The 25,359-nt window shown below is 46.6% G+C and overlaps 2 protein-coding genes across 2 annotated transcripts; one reads left to right on the forward strand and one right to left on the reverse strand.

Annotated features, from left to right (window-relative positions):
- The first annotated feature begins 1,074 nt into the window (after positions 1-1,074).
- Positions 1,075-3,425, forward strand: GGS25DRAFT_413055 (uncharacterized protein). Its single transcript, XM_049258509.1, has 2 exons — positions 1,075-2,851; positions 3,029-3,425. The coding sequence occupies exon 1, from the start codon at positions 1,382-1,384 to the stop codon at positions 2,750-2,752; it is 1,371 nt and encodes a 456-aa protein (XP_049113851.1). The 5' UTR covers positions 1,075-1,381; the 3' UTR covers positions 2,753-2,851; positions 3,029-3,425.
- Positions 3,426-6,805, reverse strand: GGS25DRAFT_533917 (uncharacterized protein). Its single transcript, XM_049265724.1, has 2 exons — positions 4,612-6,805; positions 3,426-4,558 (listed from the first exon to the last, which is right to left on the reverse strand). Exons 1-2 carry the CDS (start codon positions 6,215-6,217, stop codon positions 3,552-3,554), a joined length of 2,613 nt encoding a protein of 870 aa, XP_049113852.1. The 5' UTR covers positions 6,218-6,805; the 3' UTR covers positions 3,426-3,551.
- Positions 6,806-25,359: the final 18,554 nt, after the last annotated feature.

Below are 25,359 nucleotides of genomic sequence, written 5' to 3' on the forward strand. Positions count from 1 at the left end.
TAATGATTTAAACGGTATTATGTAGGTACATGTACCTATTTACCATTCTTGAAGTGAAGTAATCTTTACATCAGATTTGTCTGTGTAAATTGTTATTCAGGGGTCAGGGGTTCGGATAGACATTTTGGAAACCCCACCTCTTCTCCAAAGCCATAGGTACACTGCAGCTTTCTAATCGAACCTCGTGCAGTTCGCCTCGACAAGCGTTATACCAATTTAAAGTGTGTACATATATGTACGGGATGAACTCTCCATGGAGGAAATATGTAAACATCATGTGGCTGTCGGGCATCAATCCGGTTTAGAAGTCAACAAGCAACTTGTGCGGTATGGATGATATCAGTACCATACATGAATTATGATGACAGAATTTATCGTGTTTAAATCAAGTTGGGAATAGTTACCGCATAGGTTAGTACCTACATACCCTAGGTACCTAGGTAGGTATGCACAATACTCATGTAGTACACGGTAATCATTTCATGCTATGTATGCTATTATACCTGCTTATGTACCTGACCAAAGTAGGTACATATGTAAATCTAACACTGTCAATCTGGCAGTTTGCTATCGGTTGAAGAAGGGTGTAATAAATCAGCAAACACGTAAGATCCCGAAAAGAGGTTCGACGTCAGCAAGTAATTTGGTTGGAGCTGAGACTTGCCATAGTGATGGGAAGCTGCAGGTAATTTCTCCGATATGACAACATCTCAAACACATTCGCCTTTGACCTACTTGTTGCTACCAGATCATAACGATGAGTTGGTCAGGTAGAAGAAGTGAGTGGACAGGATTATTCGTTCTAGTAAGCCTCATATAAGAATACCCAGTACTCCTCATATACATAACTAAAAGGAAGGCATGTCAGGTGTAATTGAGATGGCAAAAAGATTTACATCTTCAGAAATAAGGCAATACTTACCAGGTACTACATCCGAGCAGTTATTAAGTGTACGACTTGCAATATAATCGCAATCTATAATGGCATACCCCATCCCTGCAAATCGTGATATTTATTAAACAGCTCTGACAAGTTGAGTTACCATATTTATGTCGGCTGGGTAGGTTAGCCTGGGTTAATAGTAGGTAGCTTTGCAACGATTCAAACCTCTTACATACATCCATCTCCCTATGGTTTTACCCTGTAGCAAGCCCCTGAGTGCGGGGAATCCTGGATTGGGACTGGGCCTACCGTCGACTAGAACAAGCTGACTTGGCTTGGCTTGGCTTGGACCTGAAGCTACATGGTTGGCTACCAGGAATGATGGAGCACTAAGCAAATCTCATCTCGCTTTTCTATCTATTTTTACCTACAGTACCTACATAACCAGTTCCTTGATTCCTTCCTTGTACGACGCGATCACAAGAGCCAGGTTTTCAAATGGCACCAAGCAGCAGATCTTTTACATATTGCGACGGGGCGCCGTCCTGGAATCCCACAACCTACATCGCCGACACGGCCTTGCACGAGCGCGCCGAAGCGCTTCTCGCCAAGGACAACCTGCAGAGTGCCATCGCCGCATCCTTCTCCCTGCCCCCGCCCCATCGCGACCCCTACGTCTACCACGCCATCGTCAGTGTCACCCTCCCCGAGGTCCAGCGCGTCATTTCGCTCGGTGGCCAGAATGGCCTGCACAGCTGGTATTTCACAGCAGCAGCGGCAGCACCGCCGACAGCTCTGCCACCCCCACCGCGCGCCGACATCGACGCCTACCTCTCCATCTTCGACCCGCGCACCTCGACCCCCGCCGCCGCCCTCAAGACCTTCGCGTCGAACGCCAAGAAGGGCAGCTTGCGCGCCGAGATAGCCGCGTACCTGCTGTCGAAGCGGTACATACACCCGGCGCTGGCGCCGCAGCTCGCGGCGGGGAAGCGCGCGAACAGGAAGAAGAAGAAGAAGCCTGCCAGCAGCGACACCACCGCCAACGCCAACGCCAACAATAATAATAGTAGTAGTAGTGGTGGTGGTGGTGGTGGTGGTGGTAACAGCCCGCAAATCCCACCCAACCCCTCCCTCCCCTTCCACGCCTTCGCCATCCGGGCCCTCGAATTCGCCGGGCCCTGCCCCTCCTCCCTCCTCGGCGGCCACCGCGCGCACCACGTCCTCCCCATCCTGATGCACCACTTCGGGTGCGCGTGCCCCTCGCACGAGGCCCTCTCGATCCTGCGCGTGCTGTCCGCGGGCCGCGGGGTCGTGGACATGGGGTCCGGGGGCGGGTACTGGACGTTCATGCTGCGGAGCTACGGGGTGGAGGTGGTGGCGGTGGACAGCATGCAGAGCGCGTGGAGGGTGTGCTGGGTGGCGGACACTGTGGTGGGGGATGGGGTGGGGTGGTTGAAGAGGCGGCGATTAGCCAACAGCAACAGTAGTAGTAGTAGTAGTAAGGCGAATGGGAGGAAGGGGGAGATAGACCCCGACGAACCTGTCCTCCTCCTCGTCTACCCCATCGTCGGCGGCGGCGTCGCGGGCGGTGCCGAGGGCGACTTCACGCGCGGCATGATGGACGCGTATACCGGCGACACGCTCGCCGTCGTCGGCACCCAGAACCGCAACGGGTATACTGGGTTTCGCGGCATGAGCATGGATGAGTATGTCGAGCGCGAGAGAGCAGCAGACGGCTGGGTTAAGGTTGTTCAGGTCGCGCTGCCGAGTTTCCCTGGGAAGGACGAGGCGTTGTTTGTTTTCCAGAGGGGGGCGAGGGCTCCGGTGAGAGATGAGGGGGTGGGGGTGGATGCTGGCGAAGTTAGTTAAGAGTAAGAATGAGGACGAAAATGATGATAATGATTATGAAAAGGGGGATAAGAAAGGTGTGGTATAGAAGAAACCCATTATATATGACAATATCCAACAGTAAGTCAAATTCTCCTATGGTCCTTTACCTTATTTCATCGCGGGTTTAAGTCCCTGCCTAGTAAGTCAAGTCGCCTGGGTTAATTAAGAGACTAGACAGTCCAATCGGCAAATTTTCCTATCATTGTCGGCATAGGTCCTATTATCACAAACGAAGTCACTGAGAGATGCGAAAAGCTCTCCAGACGAAGTTCTCGTATTCCTCACTAAAGCAGGCAAAGCATGAAGTGCCGCAGATCCGATGATCATAGGCACAGAAACTGCATCCACCAAAAGCCTACTCATCAAGTAGTCGATCAGAAATTCACGAAGACCTAATCAATCACAGCCAATCATGTCCCCATAGCATTATCGAAACATCTTCGGTTATTTCCTAGTATGGAGTAAAGGAGGTAGTGAAACCAGCAAAGGAAGAAGAAAGCCTCTCTTCCTTGCGGGCTCAGTACCGCCTCGACGAACTAGGTACACCACCTCATCATCAAATCATATCCTTATCATCCTTCGTTCCCAATCGTAATATTCGTTTCCCGTTCGCAGCCCATATCTGCGATTTCCATATCCACTAACGCCTTGCTGAAATCTCAAGTCTCAAATCCCCGCCATAAGATACCCCAAGTATCCATCCCCATCACCAGCTATCGTATAAGCCTTCACTCATTACATACTCAAACGCCTATTACACACTTTAGCTGGGGGTCAGTTAACGGAGATGCGGGGGGATATACAGTTTAGTGCCTGCGCGTGCGCCGCGGGATAGGCCAGCTCCTCCTGGGGGTGAGGCCGTGAAAGTACGGTCGGGCAGAGGGCCGGAGATGGGCGAGGGTTCCCCGCTGCCGAGCTCGTCGTCGTTGTTAGTAGGCTCCGGAATGGCGGGCTCGGGAATAACGAGCTCTTGGATGATGGGCTGCTCATCATTAGTCTGCTCATCGGCGGTTTGCTCGCCGTCAGTCTGCTCGCCGGTAATCTCTAGGTCTTGTCGGGCAACGCCCTTGCCCTTGTCAGCCTTGTCCCCGTTGACTTCCTCGCCGGCCTTCTCGTGGTCACCCTTCTGCGCTTCCGATGGCCCGTCATGGGGCGAACCCCATCCGCTCGAGATCGTCGAAGCATGCGTTTGCACCTTCGCGACGTTCTCGTTTGTCTTGAGCATGTAATTCAAGGCCTGCTGGTTGGCCCTGAGCCTCTGCTTGCACTCTGCAATTCTGTTGTCCGCCTGGAAAATCTCGTCGAGCAAGGCATCCTTTTCCTTGTCCAAGACATCCCTCATGGTGTGAGGGTTGGCCGTGCGCAGCCGTTCCATGTACTCTGGGTCGAGATGATCAGTAGGGATTGCGTCGTTTGCTCCGGCCTGGACTTTTGGTGTCATAGGAGAAACGTCAGTCTTCCCGGCGATCGGGGAGTCGATGTAGCTGACCTGGGACAGCTTCGACTTGCCCTTTGCACCTGTTGAACTTCCTACAGTGGCCGTGGTGCTATAGGGTTGGGCCACGTTCTCGCTGAACTCAGTGCGCGTTTCGGTCTCGTCCAGCTCGGAAACGTTGCCTGTTGAGGGCGCTGTGCTTGGGCCCTGGACCGAGTCGATGCTCCTAGGCTCGCTACCTGGTACACGAACTGGCATGTGAACCGCTTCCAACCAGACCGCGCAGAGCTTGTTCAGCTCTTCATCTCTGAGTACCAGCTTCGTCTGGTGGGCCGTGATTGCATGATAGACTAGATAGTAAGGTTAGCGGTCAGAAATAGTGGCATTGTATCACAGTACTTACAGTTGGACATAAGCTGCTTCGCGTCCAGAATGGTATCAGGTTGCGAAAGGTGCAGGGCCGCAGCTAGGTATTGCGCGGGAGTCTCAAGTCGGCGCTGGATAATACTGAACCGGTTGCGGCGGTTCTCTGGAGGCAAGTTCACGTGGGGGAAGAGGTCGACGATTGTCCCATAGATGTCGCACTCCTCCTTCAGCTCAGCCTTTGCAAGCTCCTTCTTCCATGCGTGTTCGTCCCAGTCTCGGCATCGGACCTGGGAGGGCTGTTGGAAGTCGAGGTATTCGACGGTTAGATCGGCTAGAACTGTCAATGCAGTTCGGTGCTCCATCGCGTTGAAAACCTCGTGAAGCTCCATTTCGCTTGGGTTCGCCTTCTCGAGTAACTTCTTGTAGGTGTCCCTGACACCATAGCCTCTCCACGCTCCAGGGCAGGACTCAAAGGCTTCCTGGATTAGGTGCTTTATGTGGTTGGCTTGTGACTTTGCATTGCCGCCAAAGGCATTTCCTAGGAAGTGGAATATTCCCTCATTGATAGCAGCACCGGTACGTGTCTTGAGTCCCGACCACTTCTTCTCATAGTGGCTCAGAGGCTTGTACTTGCGAGGACCTACAAGCTGTTCCCAATCATCATTTTCGGCATCGAAGTAGAAGGAGTGGTCCCCGTGGATCGGAGACAAACCACCAATAATAACACTGTGAATTTTCTGCTTCAGGGCCTTAAAGTGTTCGTGCTGCTTCTTAGTAGGAATTTCAGGGCCAGGATAAATTCCTACTCTGTCCGCTGGGCTCAGTCGTTCGTAGTCGAGAAGAGGGCACTTCCATCCAAGGAAGTGGGTACTGATCTTCAGCGCAAAAGCGCCACCGACTTGTCGTGCTAGGAAGTCCAAGTCGTCGCCTTGCACATGTCCGACTGGCGATCGGCAGAGGAAAGGGTTGATGGTCCAGCCAGCGGAGAACATCGCGGGCGTAATCAGGATGACATCCGCATCAGGGCCAAGTAGTTGACGAAGCTTTTCAGTGGTGATTCGGTAAGTGGCATCTACCTTGCCGAAGTAGATATCTTGCTCTGCGTTCGTCAATCCACAGGCAATAATGACCAAGGGCACTCCTTTCGCCTTAGCGACCTGGTGCTTGGCCGTAAGCGCTGAAGTGAATTCGGCCATAAGGTCTTGACCGTTTTGTACTACCTTAATTTCATCTTTACGGTAGCATGTCTTGCCTTCCTGATCAAGGTAAGTGGAAGGCTGTGCCGCGCCATCGACAAGGCGGCCATCTTTTCCATGCGCATAATCATCGGGGCTGGCCTCAACAATTCTGGCGATGTCACACTGCGAGAGCCAGGTCTGGGCGCGAGGATGAGTCTCGCCGCAGAAGAGAGCCTTGAAAGCGAGGAAGTTGGCGATGTGCCAGCCTAGGTCGTTTCGGCCAGCTCGCTCCTTGGGGACGGCGCAGAGGCCTACAATGCCGGCATCGGGGGAGATGTCGGGAATGGTATGAGTGGTAAAGGCGGCGTGAAATACAATATCAGCGCCAAGAGTGTCGGTTTGAACCATTTCATTGGTGGCCGAGAGGCCAGCGTTGTTGGAGGGAACAACGGAAGTAGCAGACATTTTGACGACTGTTACTATTTATATCTATAGAAGGCGGGAGTCAGTATGATTAATGAAGAAGATGTTGCGTAAAGCGCGGATGAATTTAGGCAATTGGCGAGAGCTCTTCTGAGTGTCGGATGGAAGGAAGGTGTAGGTGTTTAACCTAAGTGACACTTCGAAAGGTAGGAAGGTAGGTAAGTACCTAGTAAGGATGTGATATCATAGATATGAATAGGAAATGATAGGAAGAAGAGGAAGCATTCGTCGATGAGGCGAAGGGTATATCGGCCTCGGTACTTGACAAGAATGAAGATGAAGATGAAGATGAAGGTGAAGGTGAAGATGAAGCGGGAGTTGAAGTGGGAGTTGAAGATGAAGATGAAGATGAAGATGCGAAGCGATAGTAGGGTGGAGGGTTGGGCGGAAGGAATGTAATGAAGTGGAAAGTACTTACCTTTCTTGAAGTTCAAGAGTAATTCGCGAGCGATCGGACGTGTCAAGGACGTGTCAAGAGAACGCGATTGGGTTCTATTGCTCAGTTGAGCTTATTGAATGTGCGGTAGTGCGAATAGGGTCGCGAGGATAGAGAAGTATGGAAAGGGTAGAGTGTTTGGTGGGAGTAAAGTAATGTAGAGGGAGAGGTGTGGAGTGTAGAATGAGGATGTAGAGGCAGAAGTGTAAGGTGTAGAGTGAGGAAAGCAGAGTATGTAAAGGGTGTAGAGTGTGTAGAGTGTGCAGAGTGTGCAGAGAAGGGTCAAGTAGGATGGATGTATGGTGCTAAAAAGCTTTCGTTATTTTAGAAAGTTTTTGGTATTTATGATAGAAAGTCAAGAATGAAGAAGAGTGTAAGTTGCTAGAAAGCTTTGGGTGTCTTGCACGTTTGAAGTATTTATGGTCGGGAGGAAAGAGGAAGGATGGGACCTAAGATCAATTTATAGTCGGAGGAAATCCATTACTTGCGCACTACGCACTGTTACTTGAGCACGTTTCTTTCCATTCAACGAGTCACATACTGTACTGAATGGGCAGTCAGGTTACAATCCATTGACTTGGACATTGCGTCTGGATAGACAATGGAAGCTACAACACAGTCTGAAATTCTTAATGGCCTGAACATCTAGGCATCATGTTTGCTCTTGTCGCCCGGCAACTACTAAGTACGGCCGTCAGTGGCTAGTGCTCAGCTGTAAGAAGAGGGAGGGACATCTCATTGGATTGAAGCTTTTGGGTCTATCTGAATAGTTCCTTTACGTCTACCTAGGTAGGTCTCTAGGGATCCCTTTTCGCGAGTGACCATCTCACCATCACTGTCGATAACTGAGACCGAAGATCAAAGAGGCTTAAGAAACTAACCGGCGACGACAAGGTTTATGAATAATAGCGCCTGAGATAGACACAAGCTAGCTGGTTATTCAATAATACTATATGAAAATCTTCACATTCATTAATCTACTTTGATATCTCGTATATAGGAGTTCCTCTTCAGTCTATAGCTATATTGCAGAGCGACGCCGTTGACTAAAAAGTGAGAGCGATGAGAATGAGAAGGTCGAGAGAAGTAAAATGGCCTTGAAGCCAAATCGTAATTCATCAATTAACCGTAGTCAAATATGAGGGTTATATTCGTGGCATATGAGTATAAGTCTTACTGTGCACGCCGGAACAGTGCGCACTTGGGGGAGTTAATTGCAGTAGGACTGGAAAGAACGCCGTGGAAGGAACGCGTTGGTTAATTCCTGCCTAGGCAATGAGTGAAAATTTTTCAATGGCAATTGGGAAGCAGCTATAAACCGGGTGTAGGAAGGTGGTGCGGGTAGGTGTATTCTCACGGCAAGAGCGACCAAATACCTACCCCCCTATTTTCATCCGACCTCGATTTCGACCTTACTAAGCATTTTTAGTGGACGAATAGGTACCTAAGTACCTATGTATCTAATCGTAGGAACATTGATGCAATTCGGTCCTTATGCCAACACGTAGGAGAGCCTCGAAAGATTCCTTGACTGGATTCAGTGTGACGGGAACAAGATAGGCCTTGCTCAAGCCTAGGAAAAGAAGCGAGGGGCTCATGTTAACCACCTAGATGGTGTAGTGGCACATCGCATATCCATCTCAGGGCTCCTCGGCCTGGCCTTATTTTTATTATTCCTTAGGGTAGGCTTTTTGATAAAGTCTTGCCCCCTCGAAAAGTGCAAATCTACCAGCTGTCAGCTGCCGTTGATAGGAAAGTCTTATCATTTACTGAAAATACCTACAATAATTATGAGGCCCCTCCACTAGTAATGATATCGCCAGCGGTTGAAATCCCGTCCTCGAAATGCGCCATTATTACGCTATTTCTTCAGAGTGTTTGTCGCGTTGGATCGACATAATCGCCAGCAGCCATTGTCAGAGATTGGCATAGCTTGTGCGCGGATGGCCTACCCGCCACCATCATCATGAGCACCGAGTTTCTTGATGCGATCGTGTCTGTACTAGGCAAGCTCATGACGGAAATCCAAGCAAAGCAGATGGCTCATCGCGTGAAGACATGGCATTGGAGATCGACGCGTCAAGCTCGCGAAGCATCCTTGGTACCAATCATTAGCCTCAAGTTTGTATCGATTGATTTTGTTTATTACCTACCTTTCATAGACGAACACTGATTATCTATCCCCAAACACAGATATTGTCGCTTAGGTCGTGTCCGCATACATATCTCGAATAAGATCCAGTCAATCTATAAGATCTGGCTACCGAGGCCAGCCCCGACGATAGGGTATGAGGTGAGACTTCTTAGGCTATCTTCATGTAGATGAAGGATTGATTTATTAGGTGCTAACGAAGGGTCGGCCATAGAATACCACCCTTAACTCTGTTCAGAAGTTGCCTGGTCCATAAGGGTATGGCCATAACACCAACCTGTGTACATTCATTTATCCTCGAAGCTTTAAGGTTGGGCCCCGGACCTCCACAGGATTAGAGTTTACGATACTTGGGAATATCGGTTGCGTCCGTTGTAGGACCCGCCCCGATGCATGAAGGGGGAGGTTAAATCGTTCCGTGCCGTGCCGCCTACGATCTCCGTGAACGTTAAGAAGTGGGCCCCCGTTTCGTTGTGTTCACGGCCATACACGGCCGCAGGCACAAAGCGAATACCTGTATGGGTCAAAATAAGCATCCCGAGATGGAACAACAAAGTCCTTGTCCGAATCCCACCTACTCAGCCTCATTGTTCGTCAGGAACCGAGTCCGCCTCACCACAGACTGTTGCTTTCGGGCGGGTCGGAACCACCGTGCTTCTCGTGTCACACCGCAGAGGTGGCTACATTTACTGGCTTCTCGGTAGCTTCTCCGATCTTTGGAGGAAACTTGCTAATGCGCCGCAGAGATTTCAAGATTTCGACATCATGCCGCAGTCTACAAGCCCTATACATCGGGAGAGTTGTCAAGGTGGCACAGGAGGCGATTCCAACGAAAGGAACCAAAACATCGAGAAGTTTCGCGTTCCTGAATATCCTTAGCCTTTCCAGGCCATATCCCTAGGCCGAGGGACGTGAGGTCGTCAGTTTAAGATTCGCCCCTGCTTCTGCTGCAGGCTGATGCGAGATGCGAATCTAGCGATAGGGGTTTCCCGGCCTCATCGCAACCCCAATGCCGTCCGTACATACGCGCGGGAATAGGGGTGTAGGTAGGTAGTTGCAACCGAAGAACTTGATTCCCAGCTCGGAAGCATGCTATTTCCGAGTCCAGCGTTTGTCGCAAGTATCATGGCACTTTTTTTTTTTTCTATTCGTCGACGATCTCTGCTAAAAAGGGTGAGTGTTTCGAGATGAAAGGGGGTGGTGGCGTTATTTCGAATGGGAGATATGACAAGAGCTACATGAAGTTCAGCCACCTACGTATGCGCTACCCTCCCTACATCAAGCAAATGCTGACGCCCATTTGCTTTTTGCAAATCCCATATCCGTGGACCGTGGTATACCGAGCCCAAGACCTGCGGGGGGGGGAAAAGCCACAATCACCCCATTTTGGTTGCTTTTGAATGGAATGGTTGTCTTCACCGGTCCCGATCAACCCACACCACTGGCGAAGATAGGCAGGCTTGCGAACGTGGGAAGCGAGTTGATAAGTGAGTTGGTTTTTTTTTTTGGTTTTTTTTTGGTTTTTTTTTTATTACCTCCAGTCAGTGGTATGTAGCTTTTTTAATTGCCTTTACGAATATAGCTTCAAAAGATTTCTTTTCGAGAACTTGGTTTGCTAAACATACACCATCCAAAACAGTTTGTACGATCAGTTGACGGATGAGGTTTCGCACCTACCTAAACCGGATGGGCCTTTTTTTATTTCTGGTGTACATAGTATGCTTCCCGGAATTCTCGGAGATGAGCCCGCGCTTTGATTATTCATCCGAACGGACTTGAGACCATAGGACGTCTTTACGAGCAGCGCACACAAAACTTGGTACCGGGTCGCTGCGCGGAACTACCGCGTTCGCGTGTCGCCCGAAGGGATGTGTAGGATGACCAGTACTTTTCTTTTTTTCCCTATGTAACGCATCCTTACTCGACATCGAGCTGCTTGCCTCTCTAGGTAAGTGGCAAAGCAAAGTCTCGAAATTGCCGATGGAAGGGATGCTTTCCACGTGCGACAGCTTCGGTAGCGCGCTTCTGCTGGGCCACATCTCGGCCCCGAAATAGATGTACAACCGTTGTACATCGCGAGCCATAGAGGCGGCGCTCCATGCCAACCGGCCGCGTGTCGACATCCGGCTATAAAAGAGGAATGCTATGGGTTGTAGGAATCGCTGCTTGCGATTCTGTTGCAACCCACCGGCAGAGCTTCGCGGACAGCGCCATAAGAATCATTTTTAGATACTCTTCAAGCTTCTATAAATCGATTCAGGAATTTCGGTCGCTTGTGTACACTTTCTCGGGTGTGGTAAAGATGGTTGCGAGTCCACGTTACTGCTTACGCTGACATGTCTGAACTAACCTAGGATCCAAGTAAGGGGTTAGGAACTTTCCAACACTACCAGCGGTGTCTCACTGAAATCTGGTTGTTGTCTATGCCTCGACGCTAAATGTAATCGAGTTCAACCATCCGGAATAGCGCCAGTCAACTTCGACGACCGCTAGATGTCACAATGATGGCCCCTATTTCTCGTGGGGCTCAGTGACAGCTCACATTCACATCTCCACGTCTTGTTAAGACATCCTCGGAAGCCTATGGGCTCTGCTAACAGGTCTATGACCCAACACACTATTTTAGGGCCAACTTGGCAGATTTGTATGTTAGCTTATATCGCTACATACGAGAGTGGCGGCAATCTCGTCGATGGTATGGGATACGGTCTAGAAGTTCCCAAGCAAGACATTCTCCTATGTCTCTCAATAGCAACAGCGCAAGTCTTCCCTAAGCGCTGTCGATATACTAAAGGCGACACTGTTTATCCCTTAACGTCTTCATGACGGTGATCCCCGTGAGGTTGCTAGCCCAGCAAGGGGAAAAGCAGAATCATCTCTTCATTAAGAGCCAGTGCTAATTCATATTACAAGATATCTCTAGTCGAATGCTATACGATACGGTAGCTTCAGTAGGTACCTAGTAGGTGCAATGCGGCGTCATGAGTGCAGATAGAAACACATTGCCGTATCAAAGCCCCTGATTGTTCTAGTACTGGTATCATGGGTTTCGTCTCCTTACACTCCCTAATCACCCGCCACTTTAGCAGGACAAACGTGTCTAATGACGGGAAGAGGGATAGGAGAGCATGACTTCTCTGCTCGAGAACCTAACGTTCGCTCACTCCTTCAAACAATTATATGTTCTCGGCCGTAGAGTTATCAGGAGTCGTAGTGTCTGTCTACTTGCGTTTCTAAGTTTCCATTTGCTCAGACCATCATCTGCTTGTACACTGGTAGACAAGAGATACATGATATCTGCGGATTGCAGACGCCAGGGCAAATCTATTTTACAATTCTACGAGCCATAATGTAATCCCCTATCTCGGACAATGGGGTTGTTCGGCTATGATATCTATCCACATACAATTGAAAGTCTCGGGTAATGTAGGCATGTATATATATTGTGCTAAGAGTCTTTTGAAGCAAATATCACCAGCTCTTGTAGAGAACTCCGTAAGTTATAGAGTTGGAAAATACGCGAAAGTTAAGACTGCCTCGCCCGAGGCTGCAAAAGTGTGCCCTTACGACTTTATAGGATGACTTCAGTGATCATTTTGAATTGGCCGTTGAAGCCGTGATCGAAGAACTATAAAAGTGAATTTACGCACGCGAAGGAAGGCTTTTCACTATCGAGTGAGTGCAAACTTAGCAAGAAGCTGCTTTGTCACAGCTTGCTCACTTCACACAACCAATATATTCTAGGCACCAAGGCCTCTGAAGTCCTGGTAAGCATAATTGATCCTTCTGACATTTGATATTTCCACAAGGTTTGTAGTACTTCATTCACATGTTGTCTCTCCTTCTTACTCGACAATGACTTAAGGTCACATATGTTCTAGAAGATGTCGCGCAAAACCACACCAACTTCGAACCCCTTATGGCACTGATAGTCCTGAGTCATCACAGCCCTGGATGGTCAAGTCCTCTGCTGGGCTCTGATCGCAAGCCAGACATTAGACTATAGGATATGAGTTAGTGCTATGAATACTGCCTACAAGTTAGGTAGAGATAGACTCCCAGCTCGTATACTAGAAAGGACAGTTATGAACTGTAGCCTAACAGGTCCTATGAGAAACCTAGACTACGTCTGTCTATTGCTACACCTCTATATTGTAATCGCTATTTTACTATATGAAATCTAGGTAACGATAGGCATAATTAGACCTTTGCACGTATTCGAACTCGGATGATGTCTATACAGCCCACGATAAGCCCCCATTAACACGAAGGATGAAACTGATTGACAAAGGAGACATGGGTGTGAGTGCTCGAGTATCCAACAGATGTTCTATGTTTAGATGATAAACCCATTTGCAGACAGACATTGGCCAATACCACGTTGCTTTGACAAAAGATTGCCATAGCGGACTTGGTGATATCGCCAAAAGAGAGAGTATGCATTATCTCCAATGCACGGAATTTTCGATGTTGTTTCCTTTAGTCTATAGCGGAACCCAACTTCGTCTTCGGACTATGCCGTGATGGGCTTACTCGCTTATGAATTGGGAAGCGGGAAGGGAACTAAAAGGTTTGTTTGAATTGTTGAATGATATTGGCCAGAGAGCTCACCGCCTCTTATTACATGTCCGGTTTAACACCAAACGCGGTACGCAATATCTAGCGATAAAACAGCTCCGTGGTTCACGATTGGTCCAAATTGCAGACTATTAAGCTACATAACCTACCTAGGTAAGCAGGTAGATATCCTATTCCTTCTACCAATGTCCTGTATTCCAAGGGAGTTAGAAGCAAGAGCCACTTTGGGGGGGATAAGCTGAACGCATTTCTTTTTCTGCTTTGAAAGAGTAATAAGATCATGCGTCTTGCTCGAATGATGATTGTCAAAGTTCATTATGCAGCAGCAGCAGTACAAGCTGTAATGTACCCGAATAAGAATCTATCGAAACTTGTCAGCATCCGCAATCGCGTCCTTGAATCCTACTCTGCATTTACGATAGGCATAGCTGAAGTCCAAAGCGAGACCACCTCTCCAAAGCACTTCTCAGGGGCTGTGGTAGATCTTTCCTATCTGGTATAGCATAATTCGTCCGTCTAATTACAGAGTACGTTGTTAGTTACGCGTGCGTTGTTTTGTTTGATGATAATTTTTTTCTTCACAAAGATGGTATGTTTTTTGCTTTTTCTCTTTCCTTCTCGAGAAATCTACTTTCCGGGCACTTTCCGGCACCAATCCTGCTATATGTATCTAATCTCGGGAAATGATTGGCATCATAATGCGAAAAGTGTGTGTGTAAGTGTGGTATGAGTGGTATGTGTGATGGTGAAGAGGTTCGAAAACGCCCTAATGTACGTGCTTGTTTCGAATTAGTCATCTGTATCGACTCGGGTCAGACGTGAAAGCTGCCGGCGATGTTTCAGCCATTGCTTCTATTTCTGCATCCCGCGCGTGAGGCTCTCTAATCTACATATGAGTTGTATCTATTTTCGTGTAAAGCCACACGCACATAGTTACCTACCTACGTCTACATAATACATATACATGTGTATACACCTACATATACGCGAGTCTCGTCTAATGTCGCGGATACATGTAAACATCATGATGTTCAGACCGACTACATAACTACCTACCCAGTGATACAGAATGTACAGATGATACTGCTAGTTAACTAATCTCTCTAGTCCACCATATGCATATGCGAGTGTTTCTAGTGTAAACTGATGAAATTGACACCACAAGTCGAGACCCGCGAGACCCCGTACGGGACTCTTGGCTAGATTGATCATCTTTACAAACCAAACCAAGCCTAGATGCTTTGCAAGCAAGTCAACTCGATCGTGATTAAATTGCTGTTTTAGAAGTATATCCACAACCAAAAACATTGGTAAATTGCGCGAGCATAATCACCAACCTCATTGCCTATCTTTACGATCCTTATGATATTATTGAAGTTTGTCAACTCGATTCGAGATTTCCCCCACAAACAAGGGGGGCCCCTTACCCTGTTCAGGACCCCCCAAACCTGAACATGGCGAGCTTGCTTGCTTGGGCTCCCCCCTGCGCGAAGTCCCTTGTCCATGCACAGAACCCCATTGTCTTCCCCGGGGAAAATAATGTAGTTATGTACATGGCCTTACCAATACCTTACCCTCCCAGCCATCCTCCCCCCTTCCCCCTCCCCCCCTGGCAGGGCCGTTGAACAAGGGCCGTGAGAAGAAAACGACATTGGCGAGCAACCCTCGAGTTGCCCCAACTCCACGGTTCACGTCTGCCACATCCCTGAGGTTGTGCAGTCGCACAAACCACGAGCAATCGAAGCTTATCCCTTGCTCACACTCGCAGACTCGCACAAAGATCCCCTTTATTATCCCGCTACATTGCGACGGTAGATGGGGAGACTGGGTACTGGGTACTAACTTAGGTACTAGATGCGCCATGCGAAGCACGGCATTTTTACAAGCAAGGGTACGCGATGGAGGGGAAGAAGTATTTTCTGTATACTACTAACTACTAACTATGTGGGAGGTACAACTTGTACATAGTTATATGTATGATAGCATTCAATGGGTGGGATGGCACGTTATACGATAACGTGAGCTTCTCTTCAAGTACCTACGTGCAGGTACCTGCTACCTTTATGTACGCATGTATAAATGTATGTATAATGTATGTAGGCATGGTATCGACTACTGCAATGGAACGGAGTTTGGGAAACACGTCGGGCTGGGCGAAATCGATCTAACTAACCTTCGTAATCGCAAAAAAAGTGAAATGACAAAGGGGACTGGTATGAAAAAAGCGTACATAGGTAACAAACAATTGGAGGCGCAGGATTTGCGGAGATGGGCAAAAGAGAGGAAGCCTAGAAGGAGGGAAGAGCGTCTTTGCTTTGCAGCAGCAGTAACTGTAACCCGTAACCCGGCCGAGCTCGTTACCAAATGAAGGTGAAAGATGGGAAGGGAGGGAAATTCCGTTGAATCTCATTTCGCAAATACCTATCTAGGCTATCCAGATTATTATCGGTGAGTAAGTTCTGACGACAACTGGTTATACGGCGTACATCCATATATACCTAGTACATATGGATATACATAGTTCGTATACTAATCTACCTACATATGTATGTTAGTAACCTAAGTACATAGGTATGTAGGTACATACACCTATGATAGAAACCGGCAGTATGTAACAAGACCAATACCCACCTTGGGCCCTACGATAGTTGATAGAGTGGTACCGTCGCTCACCTTTCGAACAAGGTATGATGGTAGTAGCGTACGGGAGAGATGGACCATCTGCAGGAACACCGGACCCGACTAAAAACCCCCGTCTTCAATTTCACCTTAGGCACAGACGTTTATGTTCATCTTCCCTCATTCGAGGTATGCAAAAGACGCGTCCGTCTTAGGAGGGGGGAGGGGGGGACCCATGACCTGTGCGACCGTAGCGCGAGGGCGTGCTTCTCGAATAAACGGGCCTCCCAGCCGCGGGAAAGGGCCTGCGAGCTCGCGGCAAAGCTTCAAGGCATGCGCAGATTTCGCGATGGCACTACTATGGTAGGTAGCTAAGTATAGGAAAAACAGAGGCCACACACCACACACACACACACACATGCAAGCGCGCGGCATAATACCTACATTGCATCCGGTTCAAATAAGCACTAGGCCTTTGGTTGAATTATGTGCTATGCCTCTAGGGGACCGTATCCCGTAGGCAACACACCTCTTTTTTTTTTCTTTTTTTTTTCTTACAAGTAACAATGACCACAACCGGTCTACTGCGGTCTAAGCGTTGTTTATCGACGGTTCCTCCCTCATAAGGCAACATACATACATGCCTAAAGCGGGAGGAGGCACACACACACACAAATACGAAGACGAGAAGATCGATAGATTCGATACGCGTCGAGGATACTGATTACGTACACAAAATCATAAGCACAGAGAGAAATTCCCAATGATGTGAAGAAGGGCAGCGTAGCATTCAAGAGAAAGAAAAAAGAGAATGCGGTCATGGAACGTCAGTGGAAACATGGAATGTCACAAGACCGTAGAACGTCGGCCATTTTTCATGCATCAAAACACAGGACCGCGGCACGGGGAACGACGGGTTATCTGAATAATACCACTAGACTACTGTACGTTCAAGCAGGGAAGAGGCATAGGTGTATACGTACCTACATATGTATATGGTACAGGGCGACGTATACCTATATGTATGTACGTATATACGTACTCTGTACATGTAGGTATGAAGGACCTACATCAGTCTACATGTACATATGCACACGCAAGGGTTTTGAAATGGGAGTGAATGGCACCATGCCATTTGCGTTGCATCCTATCCTATCCTATGGCAGACTGGTGAAAGTGAAAGCAGGGAAAAAGAGCAGGAGGATAAAAAAAAAAAAAAAAAAGATTTACCCCCTTGTTTGCCTGCACGGCACAGGGGAAAACAAAAGCCAAGCAACCCACAACGGTAAAACATGTTAGTTAGTTCGAGGCCCTTTGAACCCTTCCTTCCCTAGGGCCTACCCCCCCCCCCCCCCCCCTAGTATCCTATCAACGGGTAAATGTTGCTTACCTACTGTACCCAAGAGGCAAACCGGCCTAAGATAAAAAACAATTATGGCCTGAGCTGATAATCAAAGAATATTTATTGGAAGGTGAGTGACAAATCATGGACAGTCATCAGCGCAGATCGGTGACTCGACATTTGTTTGGATACTACATGCGTGGGGGGGGATGGAGGGAAACACAGGCAGGCAAGCAAAGACTCGAAAGTACCGTAGAGGTAAAGTAACTAAACATTGAATGAAGCGCTAGCATTTGAATTTATTGAATTAACTATGTAGGTATTGTAGTACCTAGTTAGTACCTATTGTATTACATAGTAGTTATGGTATTGTACAATGTTATATGTACATCAGTTACTAGTATGGGCAAACCGGGGCATCCTGCAGTAAGATTATGGCGAGAGCTTCCCCGTATGGGCAGATGAGTTTTTGGTATGGGCAGGGGTGGTGGTAGGTAGTAGGTAGGTACTAGGTACAGTACCTAGGAAAGCTAGGACCGTGGTAATGGCTCCGCCAATGGTTACATGTCGTCCGTGCTCTCGATAGAGAGTGTGAGTGAGTAAGAATGAGAGAGAAAAGATTGAGCATGAACGATTCCGGGTTCGAGTTGTACATCTAATACCTAGTACGTACATACATAGTTACATATGTATGTGGTAAGTAGTGATGGATGAAAATAACTGTCCAGCAAAGAGCTTCTCATTAATCATCATGTTACATGGAAGCTCGGTGAGTTAGACTACACCACTGCCGGCTTTTGAGAACGGCATGAAGCTAATATAAGTCATATATACCATAACTAATAGTATGGATTCTAATATCTTGAAATTGAGTTAGGGAGTTGGTTATTGGCAAGTAACTAGTTACTTGGACAAGCTTTGTATACCTCATAATACCAAGTATAAGATCAGCGTCCAAGATATTTTAAACGTATCTCTATTATGACTTCGGTCAAACCTTTAATAAGTGTGTACTATGTATCATTGTATCTGCATTAAGGAGCTTCAACAAGAACTCCTTCTGTTATATCAAATTGAAACGGCTAATAGTTTGACTTGTGATTCTCAATTTTCCGGTAAGCTCGTGAACGATATAGGCAGGAACTTCGGTATATTATTAGGACGAGTTATAGCAGACGAACCATATAGCGTTAGGAGTCAACGTTCCTGACGGAAGTTGCCTTTTCATCGTTGCTGGTATTAAGCCCTAAAGGTATTCTACGTTGTATGCTCGGATATCTCCTATTCGCTAGGCTCCTTTTGACGGCCACAGATTACCGTGTTCGTAGAGAGGGATCACTTCAGCTGCCATCCTATTGATCGAAATCTCTCTCCTGACTGGTCTATCGACTTTCCAATATTGCACTGGTGGCCTTCTTTAGGATTCGATAATGCTTCTAAAACGGGAGATTGACCCCATAGGCTTCTTCACACTTACCATACATAGAACTATGGTAGAAGGAGGAGGAAGCCACCACTCGGGCTATGAACCTCTTTGAGATTGGGCCTTCATAGGGAGGGATTACATTACATACCGGCCACCCGACGACGAAGGAGCGTGTGTGTGTGATTCGTGAAGGGGGCCACGAGCAAGCTACCATGAAGGATTTGAAGCCCCGTCCGGTAGTTACATCCAAGCCCAACTAAAAGGGGGCTATGGTGCTATGATAGGTCTACACTACGCCCTTAGCGTCGACGGAAGCAGCCCGAGGGCCTTCAACAGCTGATTCGAGCCGCTAGAAAGCTTTTTATCCGCTAAACCTCCTGCAGCGTTTTGAGAGCACTAGGTAGAAGATCCTTTCAGATGTACTCATTCCATTGTAAATACATAGTAGTATACGTATACGTATTGTAAAACTCTAAGGAGTAGGCCTACTCAGAAACTCGTATTCGTGTGTATGGTATCAAGATGAAACTACTATGAACGAAAATCCAGACACGTTTCTGTATAGGGAGTTGCCTATCGCGGAATTCCCCAGAAGCGTCTATATCAAGTGAGCAAAACTGAACATGAAGATGCTATTTGGAGAAGAAATAAGGTTGACTAAGATATTCCGAGGAGTTGGGTAACCAGGACCGTCTAACCTAGTGAGAAAGACATATTACCTACATACATGTACCTGGCATTCACTCGAAGTTTCTGGGGTAAAAAAGGATTTTCGACAGACTGCCTAGAAATTTGCTAGTAAACATTGAGCCAAGCACCTGTCGATCTGCGCTCGTAATTGCTCTATTAACTACTCTCCAAAAAAAACGATAATAGCCCACAAAGACTGCGTTGTATGTACCGTGTACTGCGTACTTCGGTAGTGTGTATGGGAATGACGCCATGCTCAAGTTTTCTACCTAGTCGCGGCATGAACCCAATGCCAGCCAGCTTACCCACGTTCGTTCGGTTGGGTGCAAAGGGACCCTGGGTTCACAAGGGGAGCCCCCCCTGACCAAGCAGCTGTCATATCTCCCGAGAACCAAAATGGTAGTTATGGGTAGCATTATGCCCATTGCCCAGTGGCCAGATCAGGGATGGAGCTTTGTTTGCAAGGCTAGAATGAAGCTTGATGGAGATCTTTGCAATAGCGGGCAATGCTAATAGTCCGGTGTAGTAAAGGGATAAGCCAAGCTCGCCGTATTTTTGTACGAGTTTTTACTACTAAGGTGTTTTTTTTTAGTTGATATGAAGAACACCCCGTTTGTTGAGGCTTCAAAGGCGAGCCCAATTGGAAACTAGATCTTGAACGGGTTAGGTATCACTGAGCTAGATGAGGTGGGTGATACCAACTAAATTTGAAATTTCCTCTCGCTTGCTTTTGATATAAGCTAAAGTGAATAGGAATCTAATAACATATTTTCCGCAACTGAAGATCGAGCAGAAGAGGGATAGGTTTTGCGACCTGATAGGAAGTACTAATTTCTTTGTTAACACGCTACTGCTTGTATATCTGCCTAGTAGTTCATCTTTTGTAGTGTAGTGTAGTTAGCCATGTGATTCCTCATTCTTTGAATCTAGTCGTTGTTATTCATGTATCCCTAAAACCAATATGTTGACTCTTCAGCTAAACGAATACGTCATGCTATAGCCTTGTCTTCTAATATCTTTTGATGTAAATGTTTGCTTGTGAAACAAGGCGCAATGAACTGCAAGTGGATCATGATGAGCCTCAGTATTTATGGTTATGATAAATCTCCGAACTACCATGTAGATATCTTGAAACGCTTCAATGCTCGAAACATGAGGCATCCAATCAGCGCGAGTGCTTAGATCAGGCGGCGCGTAGTGGTCAAGGTACCTTAAGTGGATATCTGGAATCCATTTATCTTCTGTGTATGTATCTGATATTTTATGTTTGCATCGTATCCTGATGTCCTGACGTCCTGTGACACTGGTAGTTAGTTAATTATGATAATACTAGTTGGGACTGAGTTCAGATTATATTAGTTCATTTAAAGGACGTAGTTTGCAACTTAAAATAAGTCCGTTACATATTGCTAATTCCGGATGTCACTTTGGTTGATGGATGAAGCAAACCTTGTGACTTATCAGGATAATGAAGATGAATGAAGGTGGCCGCCCTTGACAGTCTTGACTCCATCCTTTCTTTACCTTCGTACATGAGATAATAGGTGGTGTATGTACACGCAAATGTTTCGGCAAACAAGGCCCGTGGAGCAGAAGTTCTGGTTAACATTCAGGCAGGACCATCTTTAATCAGCCACGAGAACAGGCGGGAAACCCGCTTTGATAGGTTTCACCTTGTGAATCCGGTCGATGTTGACCGGCCGGTGAATTTATCGGACTGCTGAAGTCTGAACCAATAGGCTTCTAAGCATGGATTTTTCTCCCATAAAAAAGTTCGTGTATTCGTCATATATACACGCCCCTTGTTAAATTACTGGCTGGCGCGATATCGTGCTTTTTAGAGCCATTTATACGGTACTTGACAAATACTTGGGTACTTATACACCCCTGTTCAAAGCCATAAGCTCGATGATGCTTCTTTGCTAATCCTTGGTCACAAATTAAATATTCAATGCTCATAGTGGCCGACATGTGATAGGGGGCTTTGGAATCATCACATACATACATACAGTACTTATGTACATATTAAAGGCACACACTGAAACTTTGTAGATATGTCCATTTTATCAGACGTTTTTCTTTTCATCATTGTGTAGCTCTTCAAATGTTTTGCGCGCATGGTGGCTATCACTAGGATCAGATACTAATAAAACCCATTTAAGCTACCTGCTTACCTATTCATAGTATTAAGCATGGATATCAATGTATGGTAACGGTGGACCACGTGGAGTAGGTAGGCAAATCCCTGTGGGTAGAGAGGTAAGGGTGTATTCTTGGGAACCTGTAAAGGGCTTGGAGAAGGGATTCTGAGATCCCTACTATGTAGGCTACGGGTGATGGATGAGATCTGTCAACTGGGCACCGCTGCAAGCGTAGTTGATGGCCTGTCCCTCCCCAAGAGATTGCCACATCAGTGCATCGAGGGCATCCTCGCAGGTCGATAGACGGCAAAATTCTCCGAGTTGACAGCGGCTGGTGTTCTTGTCCTCAGGGCTAGCGGGGATCAATAGCGTGTCGAGGTTCATCAAGTGTCCGCACACCTTGTCTAACATCAGCCGCGGGCCCTGGACGGATCGATTCCATAGCCCGGGAGACTTGATGTTGAAATAATCTGGGGGATTTTTTGCAACGTCTGGGTTAGAAACCAGGAGATCTGCCGGTCAAGGATTGCAAATGCATGCATTACATCATGCAGCTGGTCAACTACATACTCCCAAGTTACTTACCTGGCCTTACCATGTAGATACATCATACTACTACTTAGTTAGTAACTAGTTATGTATATATCGGATATATCGGTATGCATCCAATGCCATTCAATGCCATTGCCATCTATATGTAGTGCCTTGCTTGGAAGTATGGAACTATATAACGATGAAACTAGACTTATGCGAAATTTATATTAACCAGAACATTTGTATATCAAGCGCAGGGGGACAATAAATAATTAGCCAGGTAGGTTGTCGGGAGAAGATATAGCGAGGTAAGATAAAGAAAGGAAGAGAAAGAGAGGCTGGGGAAATAGGGGGATGTTAGGTTCAATGTTGTGTCTACACTAGTACTATGTACTAGGTACCAAGTAAGTATCCTATCTGGACAGATCTATCACGTGATGACTCGGGCTAATAGCGACCTTGCAGGATTTAAGTACCCCGCTTATTGCAACATTGAAAAGCAGCTAACCTAGACAGTTGACCAAGTTCAAAACTTAAATGGATACGAGTTTAAAATGTTCAAATGTTGGTACACACTATAAAACTCGTACTGTTCGTACCTTTCGTAACGTTTGATCGGCCCTATTTATGCTTAGCTTATGCATAACCCAAAATATCATTTCCGAGTCTGCATTATAGCCGTCTATACTTACTCTGTAGTAGGAACTATTGGTATCTCTTTTCTCCATTCATTTCTCCTTCATTTCGTGTACGCGTAGGTGATGTCTCAAAAACAGATATAAGCACCGTTGATGAAGATTCGCATGATGCGCAATTATGTCGATCCTGATCATATTGGGCAATTTAATCATCAGCGTCTAATCTGGATCTACCATATGGTCCATACCGCCCATAGGCTTAGAATTTCTGACACATGTTGCCATTTTGAATGTAATATAATACCTATCTAGTACCTACTTAGTACCTACCTACACTAGATACATAAGCTATATCTGTCGGCAATAGAGAAGATGCTATAACTAGTACCTATGTCATCCATCCATTCCATCCACCTCGGAGTAGTCCGTGTGGGTTAGTTCGGCACCTCCATTGTTCACCGACGGCTTTCTTATACAATACATCCATAATATATGGGCATACGTAGTGTACTGGATCCTCTTTCTGTTCCTTCCTCACAATTATTGACTCGGCCTGGCCCGTAATTTCGAGGCATGCTGCCGGCGAAGATGGTATTGCGCCGATGAACCATTAATTTTGGCACTAATTTATCGATGACCTACGAGACTAGGGAGGCGCCGCCTCTTATTCCGAAAGATATCGCCTCTTAATTGCCTACGTATTTCTTAATGCCACTCCTCTGAAGTTACCATACATGTTTATGTACCTACCCACCTACATACCTACTTAGATATAATAGTTTATTATCTGACATTGTAGTATTCTCCTGAACCGTTCGGTTGGTAACGGTGTCCTCGTAGTATTCATCCTGTCTCCAGTATCGTTTTGTAAGCTACTACTTCGTACATATGTAGGTAGTACTTATGGCTATGCATATAACATACATATCTATTACACACGACCTACATATATGTAACCTACCTAGTTACATATGTACGTAGTATGTAAGGTTTGTAAACACTTACAATATCTGGTACGTGAGTATGCCATCATGAATAGTTTTCTTTAGGGAAATGACCTACATGTGTTCATTTAGCACATGTGTCAATCTTTGAACTCCCCGAATCCTGTTTGAATGGTAAGGTGCAGTTATTGATGTCGTTACTACCTAATACTTATGTACCTATTGCCCTTTACGTACATAATAGACAAAAAGATACTATATAGTCAAGTACTAACCTCATTAGGTAGCAATAACTATTCGTAGTCTGAAGTCGAAACAGGAAACATCGAGAATATCCAAATTGCAAGTGCTTTCCCCATGAACTGCATGTACTATATACTTGGAAACCACTACAAGATAGTACTGGGAGTATGTGCTATCATGATGTACTAACTACTATGTACTATGGATGTATCTATGCGATCGTAAGGACTTGGATTTGAGATGGGCAGGGACAAGGAAGTAGGCAAGGAAGGACCTTATCACAACTTGTACAGAACTACCTAACCAAACTACAACAATTGTAGGCCAACTCCAATATTGAGAAGGCACCTGGGTGCCTCTAGGCCAGTAGGCCTTGGGATGGGAAGTAGCAAAGAGGCTAACAACCAATGTTGGCATCCACAGGCCACCAACACCTGCATTAGTTGGTATCCGCGTGATATTATCATATCCCTTCTTGTCATTTTCTGAAGGGCTCTTGCCTATTTGCATACACTTCTCTATCCCGACAAACAAACCCCTGCATCCTTCACTTCTAAGCGACTAACTTTTTCTTTCTCAAAACTTATTCATCCAAAAACGCATACAAAAAAAAAGGGGGCCCTCCAGTCATACCCCTGGCTCCTTCCCAGCGTGCATGGTACCAGCATTTGCATATAAACTAAAATCCTTGAGAGTCACTTGGTCCCTGACAAATTCCCAAGAACCCGCTTGATACCAGCAACTAAACTCGAACGGATTCAACGACTACCAAAAAGAGAAATACCCTATCAGGCTCCATCTACTACCGTAGAGAACCTGCTGCGGATCCTAGTTGGTGATCCACCTTTCGATGACCTCGACCTCACTTGATTTTATTACTTCTTCACTGCTAGATACATAGCATATCAAATCGCCTGAATTCGCTACGCGTGCCAAGTGAACTTGATTTACGGCATATCTAGTATCTCAACAACGTCTACCTAGGGTAGTGAACGTTTCATCGACCTTGTAAGTAACCGATAGTTCTTATTTTAAGCTTGAAATACTCCCGATGTTGCACAACACGACATCCATGGATGTTTCATCAGGTACTATATGCATGTAGGTATGTATGCACTTAGTACTTGGATTCAAGAACATTGAGATCCGTCTGGGAAGTTACCTAGGTTAGGTAACTACGTACTGCCCACACCGCACGTCCCAAGTGGGACTGGAGTACCTGCCCATCGCGTGTGCCTTGCGTAGCAGTTGGCAGTTGCTGTTGTTGTCGAGAAAGAACAGCCATTGATTAACTAACACCGTCATCTCATATTACCACCTGCCTTACCACCTGCCTGCTACATTGTACATAGAAGGCAATCTTCAATTGAGGATATCTGGT

The sequence above is a fragment of the Hypoxylon fragiforme genome (genome assembly GCF_022984875.1).
Source record: "Hypoxylon fragiforme strain CBS 206.31 chromosome Unknown GGS25scaffold_8, whole genome shotgun sequence".
NCBI classification, from domain to species: Eukaryota; Fungi; Ascomycota; class Sordariomycetes; order Xylariales; family Hypoxylaceae; genus Hypoxylon; species Hypoxylon fragiforme.

Bases quoted from the DNA above. Each gene is read 5' to 3' on its own strand.
- GGS25DRAFT_413055 (XM_049258509.1), top strand. From the start codon at position 1,382: ATGGCACCAAGCAGCAGATCTTTTACATATTGCGACGGGGCGCCGTCC.
- GGS25DRAFT_533917 (XM_049265724.1), bottom strand. From the start codon at position 6,217: ATGTCTGCTACTTCCGTTGTTCCCTCCAACAACGCTGGCCTCTCGGCC. The intron at 4,559-4,611 runs GTAAGTACTGTG...CTTACTATCTAG, and splicing joins GAAGCAGCTTATGTCCAACT to TCTATCATGCAATCACGGCC.